At 35.7% G+C, this 14,523-nt stretch overlaps 1 protein-coding gene across 3 annotated transcripts; it reads left to right on the top strand.

The window, feature by feature from the left end:
- Positions 1–1,375: 1,375 nt before the first annotated feature.
- Positions 1,376–11,637, top strand: LOC111472690. Of its 3 annotated transcripts, none has more exons than XM_023118298.1 (3): positions 1,376–1,516; positions 3,011–3,636; positions 11,164–11,637. In XM_023118298.1, the coding sequence occupies exons 2-3, from the start codon at positions 3,083–3,085 to the stop codon at positions 11,231–11,233; spliced, it is 624 nt and encodes a 207-aa protein (XP_022974066.1). In that variant the 5' UTR covers positions 1,376–1,516; positions 3,011–3,082; the 3' UTR covers positions 11,234–11,637. The 3 variants fall into 3 exon arrangements, with proteins under 3 accessions (XP_022974066.1, XP_022974068.1, XP_022974067.1); XM_023118300.1 differs by lacking the exon at positions 1,376–1,516 and adding an exon at positions 1,572–1,929; XM_023118299.1 differs by lacking the exon at positions 1,376–1,516 and adding an exon at positions 1,949–2,093.
- The last annotated feature ends 2,886 nt before the right edge of the window (positions 11,638–14,523 follow it).

The following is a 14,523-nucleotide window of genomic DNA, read 5'->3' on the forward strand; positions in this document are numbered from 1 at the left end:
TTCGAACATAACTCTATTTGCTTCGTTGTCTTGTAGTCTTTCTTCTCTTTCTCCTTGTACAAGACATTCTCATCAAATGTCTATGTCGTAATGTCTAAAAAAATTCTATTTTTGTCATCCCAAAACGTGCACTCGAACATGTCAAAATCAAAGCCTATAAAGTAGATGAATAGTTCATTTAAGTGCCGATTACAAGACTTGAACAATGTCTCCCCCCTCTCATTGACGGGAGAGGCTTAGTTTATGGTTGAATCATAATAAACTGTTCATTAAAGAATTAATGATACTTAAGGTAAAAGATTTAATTTATGGGACAATTATTGATAATTTCAAGTATCGAAATAGACCTATTGAAATTGTTCTAATATTTTTTCAAAAACAATTTTTGTGTTTGGGCTGCAAAAAAAATGGAATGATGACGAGTCTCGTACAAGTTTTATTCTAACAATGTCAAGTGTTTTTTTTTAGAGACGGGTTATTCATGAAGAATTAGTAATAACGTTGACCTATGTCGTTGCTTGTTTAGAGAGTGGCGTCAGGAGAGCATTATTGGACATTTGGGAACTATCACGATAATATTATTAGAGGAGAGTTGTTTCTTTTAAAGACGGGTTATTGACAAAGAATTAGTAATGGTGTTGACCTATGTCACTGCTTGTTTAGAGGTCGACACTAGGAGAGCATGGTTGGGTATTGAGGGACTATCATAAAGAATCAGTAATGACGTTGACCTATGTCGCTGCTTGTTTAGAGGCCGACACCAGGAGAGCATGGTAATGACGTTGACCTATGTGGCTACTTGTTCAAAGGTCGACACTAGGAAAACGACGGTGATTGAGTCGGGGTTGCAATTGTTTACTACCACTGATTCCACTCTTTTCATTGAATCTAATTGTCCAGAGGTTATTCAACTTCTAAACCCGGTTGTCGAAAACCACGCTCCAGTGATGCAAAGGAAGATGACTTGGACTTATTCTATTGGTTGGTTGACAAACGTCTCTAATGGGCTTCCTCAACTTATTAATAATACCGATACTACCCTCGTTAATTATTCATTTAAAACTCTCCCACATGTTGATTAAAGAATTAAATCCACTTGATGGCCAAAGTTCATATATTACATTATACAACAAGCCTTATGCTAAAGCAAACAAAAGCAAGCTTTCCTTTTCTAAATTAAATTTATTTAATTATCAAACAAATTAAAAATACATTGCTTTTAACAAAAGTGAATGACCTAAATTAAAAATATTTTCTTTAATAAAACAATAAAAAAATAAAAAATAAAAAAGAATGGGACCCACTGCTATCATGCGCCTCCATGGACAAACAAAGCCATTCGTCCCTATTACGCCTTTCTGGCTTTAATATAATTTGCGGCAAAAATCCGTTTCAACTTTTTTTTTTTTTTTCTCTTTCTTTTCTCTAACTCGGCGATTGATTAATGATGCTTCAGCCATGGCGCCGTCGATTTAAACTTCAGTGATCTCTTTCGCTTTCAACTCTGTCGGGTCCTGTACGTTCTATTCTTTTTCCTGATTTGATCTGATTATGCGGTTCTTTTTTGGTAAATTGCTGAAGTGGAATTAGAATGTTTGAATTTTTTGTTTTTGAAGTCAATTTGTTAGTTGATTCGAGCTTGCTGTGACTGGTATACTTGTTTGCAGTTTGGAAATGAAGATAAAGTGTATTTAAGATTCCGAATTTCGAATTTCGAATTTAGTTCCTTTTTTTCTCTCCATAATTGCTTTGCGAACTACAAGTGCATCTCAGGAAGTGCGATTGGGCATTTCCGGTTTGTTTTTGTGATGGATTTTTCAAGTTACCACTTCCTGTTTTATTCGATCTTCCATCACTCCTTTGAAGTTAGAAGCTCTCTGAAATTTTGAATTGCTTGCTTTTTAGATGGTTATATCACGTCTACACGTGGTGGGTTATGGTGGTTCTTGTTTTAGTGGCGTTTATGAGATTTATTGTTTGACTTTAGTTAATATTTAATGATTTTTATGAGTGGTATCCTTCGATGCAACTTGGAGGGGAAGGTCCACTGAGGCATCCTTCTGGTGTACATGGACGGGTTACTGAATTATGATGTAATGACTTAAATTTTAGTTGTATCAGTGATTCAATTTTATGATGAATTTAGATGTATGCGTCTTATTGTCACAGTTTTTGGCCTCCTAAATCCTGTCAGTTACCATAGAATCTTCGCATTCCAAATGCTTGAAGGCCCTTGTGAGCTCTGTGGATTCTTATTTAAGCTTTAAATTATAACGCTCTACAATTTTTTTTCAATCTTAGTTTACATTGTGGATTAAAAACCAAGAAATAGTTGCGTTTAAGTGAATGTTTGCTTGGTGTTATTCCCCCTCTGTTTTCCTTAATTTTACTGTTGCTTTATGCATGACAACTTGGACTCTCACGGTGAGATCCCACATCGGTTGGAGAGGGGAACAAAACATTCTTTATAAAAGTGTGAAAACCTCTCCCAAGGAGACACGTTTTAAAACCTTGAGGAGAAGCTTGGAAGGGAAAGTCCAAAGAGGACAATATCTGTTGGGGGTTGGCTTGGGCTATCACAAATGGTATCAGAGCCAGACACCGGGCGATATGGCAGTGAGGACGCTGAGTCCCGAAGGGGGGTGGATTATGAGATTTCACCTTGGTTGGAGAGGGGAACAGAGCATTTTTTATAAGAATGTGGAAACCTCTCCCAAGCGTTTTAAAACCCTGAGGGGAAGCTAGGAAGGGAAAACCCAAAAAAGACAATATCAGTTAGCGGTGGGCTTGGGCTGTTACGAGCTCTCTCTTCTCTCTAAGATTTTGCTTCACTGATATTGAGTTTTATTATGTTCAGTATCATCTGTAAAGGAATACATTATAAATTATTATGTTCAGTATCATCTGTAAAGGAATACATTATAAATTTGTGAGAAATGTTGTTGCTCGGTTTTGTTCTCTGATACTTTTACGTAGACTGTTCTGATTATCAATCAATTGTGGTGGACAGGTGTGTTTGATTGCTTGAGGGGTGGAAGCCTTCCAAGAAATAAATTTGAGCACCCCAGATGAGGTATAACTAATGTTATTGGCAGTAGAAGGAGGAGGGTTCTTTTCTGCTTCAGCTTCTGGGTATAGCAAGGGTTTGACCCTTCTCCTTTTGGGTCAAAAGGACGAAGATAAACCCATGAGAGTTTCTCCGTGGAATCATTACCAGTTGGTGGACCAAGAATCCGAATCTGACCTCCAGCTGGCTTCCACAAAGAACCGCATTTCCCGCGGCTGTGCCTCCTTTGTTTGCTTTGGTCGCACTTCCGCAGGGCTCGACAGTTCCCCTTCTCCTCTTAAAGTAGGCCCAACCTTACCACATGATTCCTTGCCTGGGTCTAAAAGTATCGATAAGGTCAAAGATGAAACTCCAAATGTGGAAGATGGTAGTATTTTACGAAATATAGCCCTTAAAAGTAGCTTGAAAAGGCCAAGTAATGTTGTTTCAATTTCTCATCAGAATGCTGATGTAAGTGAACCAATGAGTAAAAAGGATGGTGATATACGTTGTCTTACTGATAGAAGGAAAGTTCAGTGGACCGATGCTTGTGGGAGTGAACTTGTAGAGATCAGGGAATTTGAGCCCAGGTATTGATGTTTACTTACATTGTTTTTTCTAAAGCACAAAACTTATTTATGTCTGTTGATTTCCTTCACCATGTTCTTTCTCTGGACTATGAATATTGCTAGCAGCATCTATTTAGAGCCTCAACTTTAACTTTATCCTTCATCATCCTCTACGACACCTTGTTTATGCTGTTTTATGCTAATTACCTTTTTTAAAAGTAAAAAAACGAACTTCACTTAGAAAAAAAGAAGGAAGACACGGACATCTAAAAGACCAAGGCCACAAAAGGAAACCCCGCTAAAGAAAGGAGCTTAAATCAAGTAGGAAAAGACCTAGAGCATAATTACAAAACAACCTCATCACCAATGCCCAAAGAGAAACATAGAACTTTAAAGGGACCACACATCACTAGATTCCTACTCCTCTAAAGGTCCTATTATTTCTCTCACTCCAGAAACCTCACAACACAGCACGGACCTCCACCTGCCACAAAAACTTCCTCTTTTCTCCCAAAATTGCTGATGGAAAAGGAACTCCTTGATCATCTCCTTAAGACCTTTGTGTGTATCAAACTAAAAGTCACACCTCAAAAAAGAGGATTCAAGCAATTCGAGTAAAGTTGCAGCTCCAAAGAATATAATCAAGGTCTTCCTTCGCCCTCCAACAAAGAATGTAACAAAACAAACCGATCAAAGTTGGAATTTTTCTCGAAAACTAATCTAAAGTGTTAAGTATTCCATGGATGATCCGTTAAACAAAGAATTGAACTTTCTTAGGAACTTTCATCTTCCAAAGAGAAGAAAAAAACAGGCTCGCTAACAGGGGAGGTATTCAATAAGCATCGGAAGAAGAAGAACAAACTGCAAGAAAAACCCTTAGTGGTGTTGGACTGGCAAAACAAATACCCCTTCTAACCCCGGTCTAAGAACAAGCTCCCCAATCAAAGATAAGAAAGCCAAGACGTCCATTATTTTCCTATTGACTCTGCAGTTTTATGCCAATTACCTTGTTTGGTTTGAGCTGATTTTTGTTTTCATGCTGGCATATCTCTATATCTTCTTCTATATTTCTTTATTTAATGTTTGCTGATTTGCTTGCTACCATGGTATCATGTTTTTGGGTATCTTTTACAACTTCAGATGTTTATTTTTTTTCTTTTTAATAAGAAAACACATGACAAACCTAACAAAGGTGTACCTGAAAAGAACAATAAATAAAGATTGTGTTCTCTCATGGTTGTGAGAAAAATAAAGGAATATCTCATAAAATCTTTGACTCACTTGTAACTCCTGGAGGCATTGAGGCCAGCAATGAATTCTGTGGCGAAATGAAAGGTTTTCTTGTTTTGGAGTGAACAATGAATCATCTGATCATTTTGTTTTGGATAGGAAACAATTTCATCGATTAAATGAAATGAACAAAAAGGAGCTCATCCAATAGAAAACACATGGATATAAGAGTGTTTTTTACTATTATTGCTAAAAGGTAAAACAATTTTACACCAATAGAGAGCCAAGAAAAGAGATGAATCAAGCATTCCATCAAAGCTCTATCCTTGTTTTGAAAGATACTTGAGTTCCTTTCATTCCAAATGGGCCAAACCGTAGAACGAACAAAACAAAATGTTGCCAAATAATCTTTCTGTGTTGCTGGAAAGGGTGATCTATGAGTAATAAGCACAACCAATGCAACACTTATCTAGGAGGCACCACATTCCAACCAAAGCCTTCAATAGACAAGCCCAAATCTCAGAAGTGAAGGGACAGTGAATAAATATGATTCTGTGATTCCCCATCAGATTTGTATTAACAGCACCAGTTGGGAGAGTTAGCAAACTATGGAAATCTTCTCTGAAGCCGGTCATATATGTTGAAACATCTATGACTTAGTTCCCAGCGATGGAACTTTATTGATTTTTGGTATTTCTCCTTCCAATATTCTTGTATAGACCACAAGCTTGTGTGGGAGTTCCCGCCGATCGAAGGGGAAGCAAGGACTTTGATGAGAAAGAGCCGTCTTTTTCATGTTTCCATAACCATCTATCTTGTTCTGTGGAGGGTTGGTATGATGGGACTTGCGGGAAAAAATGATCCACTCTTGGATTTCAGTATCTTTGAGGTTTCTCCTCAAACTTAACACCCATGACAACTTCTCTGTCGTAAAATTCAGCCACAGTAGCGAATTTTGAATTGCATAAGTTGTAAATAGGAGAAACCTGGAGCAAAGCAGATCGTTTCCAACTCATAAATCATGCCAAAAAAACGTAGAATCACCAACTCCAACCTTGCAAGTAATATATTTTTTTATCAATAAGCTTTTGATTCTGTATAATGAATTTCTAGGGGCTTTTATGAGAGACTTTAGTCGGAGCATTTGATTTAAGATTGAAATGTGAAGTGCCAAACTTTAGACTGATAACTTCCATAAGTCATTCTTTTCCTAATCTCCAAGCCCATTTGGTTAGAGGAGCTTTATTTAGCTGTTTGATATCAGTTATACTCAAGCCCCCTCTGAAAATTGCTTCTCACTTTGGCCCATTTGATGAGGTGCAACAGCTTTCTCCCTCTACTTCAAGACCATAGGAAATCCCTGAAGGATTTTTTGATGCTTGCAGCTGCTTTTGTTGGAATCTGGAAGATGGATAAGTACTAGATTGGGGTGTTTGTGAGGGTAGCATTGATTAGAGTGAGCCTATCTCCCTTCGTTAAAAGATTACTCTGCCCAGATTGGAGTTGTCTGCTGATTTTATCCATGATAGGCTGCCAAAAGGAAAAGGACAGATGGGTTACCTATAGTGGGAGACCCAAGTATGTAGACGGCCACGAGATAACTTTGCAGCCAATCAGTTAGCTAAGAGGGAAATCCAGCTTTCATCACAATTAATACCCAAAAAATCAGATTTTTGCCTATTGATATTCAGTCCTGATGTTTTTTTCAAAAATATGGATAAAATTTCAGAGATTTTCCACCTCTAATTCTTCTTGGGAGGAGAAAAGAATTGTATCATTTGCAAATAATAAATGATTAATAGACTTACTATCTCCAATATGAAAGCCTTTGATGATGCCCCTCTATGATGTATAATCCAGAAAACGGCTAAGGCTATCCATCACTAAATTGAAGAGAAAAGGCGACAAGGGATCACCTTGTTGAAGACCCTGGGGGACTCTAGTTTTGCCTCTCGATTTACCATTAATAATGATTGAGTAGTTGGCTGATGAGATACAACCATAAATCCACCGCCTTCATGTGTTTATGAAGTCTTTAACCACCAAAATCCTGTCAAGGTATTGCCAATCCACTTTGTCAAAAGCCTTTTGAGTATTGAGTTTGATAACCACTCCCATGTTTTTCTAATCATGCGATCATGCTCCACGTAGGTGACTTTGAGCAATCTTCTCACTTCAGACTTCTTTAATACGTTGATCTTTTACTGAAATGTTTGGAAGTCCTTGATTTGTGTATTTTCTAAATGTAACTACTGCTGGAAACTTTGTCCGTCAATGTAAGTCAATCATTATAATGCAGAAACTTTGAATGGCCCTGGAAAAAATACAGCCCTGGCTTGCACAACTCAACCCTTTAAAGTTATTTGAAAAGTGGTGAAGCACTTTAAGCACGACCTTCTAGAAATGTTCTACAACTTATCTCAAATAGAAATCATTGTTCCAGTGAACAAAGCACTAAGTTTTTAAGTGTGTCTGTACTGAAACTTGTCAGCCTAGCCGCAGGTGTGTACGAATCATCTAGAGGCAGACTCAAGGTATGAGGTGGTAGGTGCTTCCTAATATCATTGACTCGCTAGTTTTCCTTTGTTATTGGAGGAAAGCTTTTTGACCTCATCCTTCTTGCCAAACTAGGTGGCTGGTTATAATTTCTTACATTTTAGGTGAGGCTTAATGCATTTACGCATGGGCCGCCGGGGTGGGTTGTATATATCTAAGGCATGTTCAAGGCTTCTGAAATTAAAAAAAAAAAAAGAGAAGTTTTTGGTGGTAAAAACATGTGTCTGGATGATTTCGCATCCATGGTTCATAGGTGGGCAATGATAGTAACCAAATTTTGCATCTTTAATTGGTTATTGTCACATTTTCCTTTTATCTTTAAATTTGACAAGTTGAGAAATCTCTTCAATCTAATCAAAGTCTTAAGTCTGCTGAGGCCACAAAATGCATATATTTAATTTTGACTGCTGATGGTACAAGCATAAGCATACTTAAATGTGGGCCTTATAGCAGAGATGTAGAATTGTGGAATTGGTACCCTCCCTATGGTCTACCATGGAATGACATCTTGGATATAACTTATAGGCCACTCCTGGCTGGAATCCTGTTGAGAAAAATTAAGAAAATCAACAGAGGAAATCACAACATTTCAAGATGCAATGAGTTGACTCTTGTTCAACGAGTTCTCTTTACCATCGTATAGGTATCATATTCACTAAAAATGAGTAAGAACAATTGTAGTGAGCTACAATCTTGAGTACAAAGTATTAGGTCAATTCTACGGAAGGAAAGACTCAAGATTAATGAGAGTTTACGAACTTCACTCCTGAACCTTCTTGAATTGTAAAGTGGCTTCGCTCCTCTCTCTATCGGTCGAGGGGCCAGCTTCTCTCCTGCTGTTCCCTAATCAAATTTCTGTTTGTCTCACTCATAGCATCTCCTCATAACATATACGTTCAACCCATACAACTTCCTGACCAAATCTCCATGCATTCCTATTTCTACTCTTCTAACATTTGCATTTAATATGGGGGATAACGGATTTCAATCTATTTTTTCTTTTTATTCTACATCCCAAAGCCCACTTGCAAAATGGTGGATAGAATCTCCACGAACATATGGAAGCTGCTATCCAAGTAACATGCAACCCAGACACTCTTTCAAAAGATCCTGGAGGCTTTGGAATTGCATTAACGAAGGAAAAAATGAGGCTACTCTTATGGAACACTTTGATTTCAATCCTATTTTGGTTCTTAAACTTTTATGCTTTTTCATTTTCACCTATAAACTCATTTTGTTTTAGTTCCTGAACTTTGAAAAATAGTCATTTAATCCTTTAGATAATTTTTTTATATAAATTATTTACCCTATGTTAGACTTGGGTTCGTCTTTTGTTTGTTTATTAAGTAATATCTGCATGAACGACGGGTAGAAACCATATATATGTCAAGTGTTGAGTTTCTAAACAAATTCAAAATTTTGTTGAATGGTCAACAAAAAAAATTAATAACTACTGAAGTAGTTTTATGCCTACTTTAGGAACCAAAAAGTAGACATCTGAGTTGAGGGATCAAAATAGAACTGGCAGACTATTTTGGGATAAGAAACAACGGATAGAACTCTAGTTCTTACCAAAATGGTATCTGCCAACTTACAATTTACAAGCCTAACAGAAAACTAAATACCAACAACAATACTAAGGGCCCAACAAAACCCAGGCCCAAATACAGCTAACACCCAACATAAGTCCAGTAAAACTTAACACCCCAAAATATAAAAGCTTGTAGATAATATGGATGTACGCAGTTAACAAAGAAATACTAATTAGTTCCTTCTAGACTTCTCCTGATGTAAGTATAATTAACCGGAGGCCTCACACAAATTTCTGCCCTTTGGTAGATTCCTAGGTAATGTTTTTATGATGACATTGGGTTGGTCTAAATATTTTATCTTTCCATTCACATAGTGCATCTTAATTTATCTTATGAAAGACTGGATGGACTTTTCGTAATCCATTTGATTGGAAGTACCTTCCCATTTGTATGTTTTAGTTTATCAATGAAATATTTGTTTCTTCTGTGTGTATGCATAGTCAGTCTAAACTGAAGTGGATGACAATTTGAATACTAAACTGTCTTGAACCACATCACTTTTATAGAGATTATATACTGGTTCTGGGTGATCTAGATTCTGATTACTTCTGGTTTGCATAAAGCTCTAGCTTTAGGACACTGATAGAGAGGAAAAGTTGAAGTTCAAAATTTGAAGGGCAGGGGCAAGAGATTGCATGGGGTTGGAAGATTACATAAGTAGAAGTTAGATAGTGATGTAAGAATGTGCTATTATGTCAGCAAGCTTTCATGGTTTACACGGACTCTTAGTCTGTGATACTTTTAGATAGCTAGCTACAGGTGTAGCATAGGGAGAGGTGATGGAAGGATAGGAAGTTGCTAAAGGGTCAGGTTTGCAACCAAAAAGCTTAAGTTGGTAGGTTACGGTAAATTTAATTTTATATTCATGCTTCTTTTCAGAAATATGTATATATACACACACATCAATTTTGAAGTTATAAAAACCATACTGATGGACACCAATTAACCAAATAGATCAACGTTATTTATTAGTTTCCTCTATTTTCCTTCATACGGCTTGCATTTAAGGTCATGGAGTTGTCCAATTGATGGGTTGTATTAGGAACTCGGCAATTAGAAGTAAATCTTTGTATACTTTTCTAGTCTTTGCATTTAGCTCTAACAATGTTCTGAAACCTATACTTCTTGTTTTCTTGTTTTGCTAATGGTTCCATGTAATGAATGATTGAGAATGATTTAATTATGATTAAAAGTGTGTTTATGATGTTTTAATCTCTTACAACGCATATTTCTTTCATCATTTACTTCTATTTACACATAAAACTCTTAATTCTCATTAACTGTGCCCATGTGCTATCTTTTCTCCGCACATAGTTCTCTCACTAATCTCTTAGCACACACTCTTGTTATCATCATAATACATCCATCTTTTACGAGTTAAAGAGACACCTTCCAATATTTCAATGATTTATTAGTAAATACTTTTTTTAGTTCTACACACATTTCACTGAGAAGTATCCTTTATAAAAACTAATGGTTGTTTCCAATGGTATAGAAGTCATCGACGCTGCATTTCTCCTTGTTAAAAACCACGACCCTTCATAATAGTATGACATTGTTCACTTTGAGCATTAGCTTTCATGACTTTGCTTTTGGTTTTCCTAAAAGGGCTCATGCTAATGGAGATGTATTCCTTACTTGTAAACCCATGATCACCCCCTTAATTAGCCGATGTAGGTCTCCTTTTCCAATGATCCTCAACAATCCTCACTCATAACCGTCGAAGATTAATTCATTAATTTCATTTATTAAAGTTGAGGAGTTAAATCATTCCAGTACCCAAAGTTAAAAAACTTGGAATTAACTTTGAAGTGATTTTTGCTCGTTCAGATTTACATTTACGCATGTTCATGGAGAACACATTTGATGAATTCTCTCGCAGTACCGTGATATCCTTCTTTTGTTTGAATGCCATCGCCTGGAAAGTTCTTGCTGCTGAATGATGTCATATTATTCATCTCAAGTTTTGAAATTAGAATGTCGTTTTCTTTCTCGAATCGGTTGAGTCTGTTTGAAGTAAATTTGCTCAGAGTTGAAGATTTATTTGCACATTGAAACTATGCTTCTCTCATTTCGTATTTGTCCTGTTTTTGTTTCATCTCTCATCTCCCTGGAATGTGTTCTTATGATTCAGTCTCTCTTTCTAATTGTTACCTGGTTCAATTGCCAGTGAAGCAGATCTTTCGGACGACGAGTTCGATAGTGAAAACAAGCGAAGCTGTTCTTGTGCAATTATGTAGCTTGTCTCATGTCCAAAATTCTTTAGGATGCTTCAAGAAACAGGGCAACTTTCTAAAACAAAGGAACATGCATGTCTGTCTCCTTTGCTCAACATTCTTTGTCGATACTCGCAATCCAGATAAGTCACGACCATGACGACAACTTCATTCAATGGTGTTACATCTCCCACTCGATCGATCACCACCGTTCATCAACCATTCCAGTTTTCAGTTTTGTTCCTACGTGTGCTCTCTGTTTATTATTATTGTCATTTGTAAGACTTCATCCGTTGTACACTATCTTCAGTATATTCCTTCTGTTGTCGTTTGCTGTATAATGAATATTCATTTGTTGTCCCAAGTTCCCCAAATGGTACCATCCTGATGGAATTATATAGTACTCTACTCTCTCGTGCTCTCTTCAAGATCAAATGTTTTCAATGTCTTGATATTTCAGATAGGATGCTAGAAGGTAAAAAGTGAAGTTCAAATCCCTTTTTTTTTTTTTTTTTTTTTTTTTGCATAAATTCAGATAGGTGAGACGGAAATCGACCTTTTAGGTGAAGCTCATCCTTTGGGAAATAGCGCATAAAGCCATTAGTACGAGTGAAAATCTTTAAAAAATAATGTCTTACATCACTCTCTCCAATCTTGTGTCTACTATGCAAGAAAGAAAATGAATCACAAAGTCAAGGGGATTTTTTGGATATGGCTTTAACGTACCCCTTTCAAGAATGCAAAAGCCCGCCTTAACGTACTCCTCTCAAGAATGCAAAAGCCCGCCTTAACGTTCCCCCTCTCAAGAATGCAAAAGCCCGCCTTAACGTACCCCCTTTCAAGAATGCAAAAGCCCGCCTTAACGTACCCCCTTTCAAGAATGCAAAAGCCCTATTATAGAAAAGCCTGTTTACCAAACTATCTAATCATGGCAATCCCTAATGTAAATTTCACTCATTAATGAAATTATCTCTTATATAAAAATAAAAAATAAATTAATTAATTAATTTCACTCATTAAATAAATAAATTGAGGTACCTGGTTTTTAAGAACATTGTCAAAATGCTATTCTAAATTTCTAATATAAAAAATTAGGAATTTGGAGTTGATGACTAAAATTACCGTGTATTACGGGTGTACATGGTCCGGGTTGGGTGGGGTTGGAGGATTTTTTTGACCCAACTCAAAAGTTCGGGTTGGTTGGATGGGTAACCCAACCTAAAACTTTTGACAACCCAACCCAACCCAACCCTCTATTTTCGGGTTGTGTTGTCAATTTTTTTTTAAGTTTTATTTATCTTCATTATTCGAATAAATCTTAGATAAAATATATTAAAAGTTCACAACTAAATACAAATCTATTAACTATTGACGAAAAAAAAAAAAAAACAAATTTAATAAAAAACAAGGAGCAAAAATTGTAACATATTAACATAGTTCAACATTGTCATATAACTAAAGACAACTAAATACCAACATTTTGAAAATTAGTTAAATAACAAAAAAAATATAAAGATAGATCTTGAAATTAAATAAATCATAAAAATAATTAGTTTAAAGATATTGTATATAACAAAATTAAAAAATATATAAAAATATTTTAATTGAAATAGGCTGGTACTAAACTATTAAAAAAATAAAAATATATAAATTGTTATATAATAATATTCCCATAGATAATAAATAATTAGAATTTCAATTTAAAATATAGAGTAACATTAACAAAAATGTATTAATATACTTCTGAATTGCAAATTAAAAATAAGAAAATAATATAAACAAAACAAAGAAATTAAAAATAATAAAATAACAAAATAATATAAACAAAACAAAGAAATTAAAAATAATAAAATAACATAATAATATAAACAAAACAAAGAAATTAAAAATAATAAAATAACAAAATAATATAAACAAAACAAAAAAATTAATTAAAAATAATAAAATAAACGAAACAAAGAAATTAAAAATAATAAAATAACAAAATAATAAAAAGAAACATATATTTGCCTGGCTCGAATTCGAGCATGAGTGTCCCTGAACCGGCCTTAGTCCCTTAGTATGTTATATATATTTTTATTTGGCTCGGGTCAACTCGAAAGCTTTGTTCATGAACTCAAAACCGAACCAATTCAGTTCAGGTTCAGAAAAATGAACCTAACCCTACCTGAAATGCTAATCAACCCAATCCAACCCTTATAGTTCGGGTTAGGTTGGTCCAGGTTGTCGGGTTGAATTTAACATCCCTACTGTGTATATTTTTAAAATATAGCCGATTACATTGATGTTTTTGAAATATAGAGTGCTTCACTCGTTCATTTTTTCCTTTATTTTATTCGTTCATTTATTTTGTTCCATTAAAAATGGACCAATTAGAAAATATACTACTAACCAAATTCATATATTATTAACGGACAAATTTTATCCGATTACATAAATATATTTTAAATTCTTGAGGAGAGTGTTTGAATTTTTTTTTTTTTTACATCGTTTTTAAAAACATTATTTATTTCTTTATTTGGACCAAATGCGCGTTGCATGGGTCAAAGTAGTTAACCAGCTGGACCACGTGCTATGCTGAGAGCGCATACCCCTTCCCGAGGCATGTTTGTCCTTGTGGGTGGATGCGTGCATAGTGTCACAATCGCGTTCTTGTAGTAGTGACGCTTATTCTAACCCTGTGAATAAGTTAGTCGTATAAAAGCTGGACTTTGTGGACAATCTTAGTATATAATTGAGTCTTGTGTCACGTTTGAAAGAAATATATTAGAAAACGTAAGCGAAAGAAATGCGTTGAAAATAATTTGAAAGAAATCAATGTTATAAGCAAAAAGCGAATAAACAATAACAATAGGTTTGATAAATATAACCCGGGTACGAAGAATCGACAATTAGTCATATTCCCTATAGTACATTTTGGGGCATTTTAACCCTGACGAGTGTAGACATGATTTTCGTTATCGGTCATACACCCTCGTATTAACACACTAAGAATAGTAAAAACTTATCTTACATGAAAGTAAGTAAAAGGGGTTTGGAACGGTCTTCCGGCCATGGACAACACGTCCTAAACAAACATGACTGAGACACATGGGACACTCTCCAAGTGCGTGGTTCGTGCGTATGACACGTGGTGAGCTCCTTTTTCGATTGTTCGACCTCAGTTCGATTATTTTTTCTCCGATTTTGATATTGACCTTATTATAACCTGAAGTTAGCAGTTCGACTCGAGCGATGACCCACGCGCATTTCCTAGTCACCACACGTGCAGGATGTGTCCTGCCCACTAGTTGTGGTCATCTCAACCTGCTTAA

This window comes from Cucurbita maxima, unplaced genomic scaffold (genome assembly GCF_002738345.1).
Source record: "Cucurbita maxima cultivar Rimu unplaced genomic scaffold, Cmax_1.0 Cma_Scf00084, whole genome shotgun sequence".
NCBI lineage: Eukaryota > Viridiplantae > Streptophyta > Magnoliopsida > Cucurbitales > Cucurbitaceae > Cucurbita > Cucurbita maxima.

Coding starts and splice junctions, on each gene's coding strand:
- LOC111472690 (XM_023118298.1), top strand. CDS start 3,083: ATGTTATTGGCAGTAGAAGGAGGAGGGTTCTTTTCTGCTTCAGCTTCT. Junction 3,637..11,163: donor ATCAGGGAATTTGAGCCCAG/GTATTGATGTTT, acceptor TTCAATTGCCAG/TGAAGCAGATCTTTCGGACG.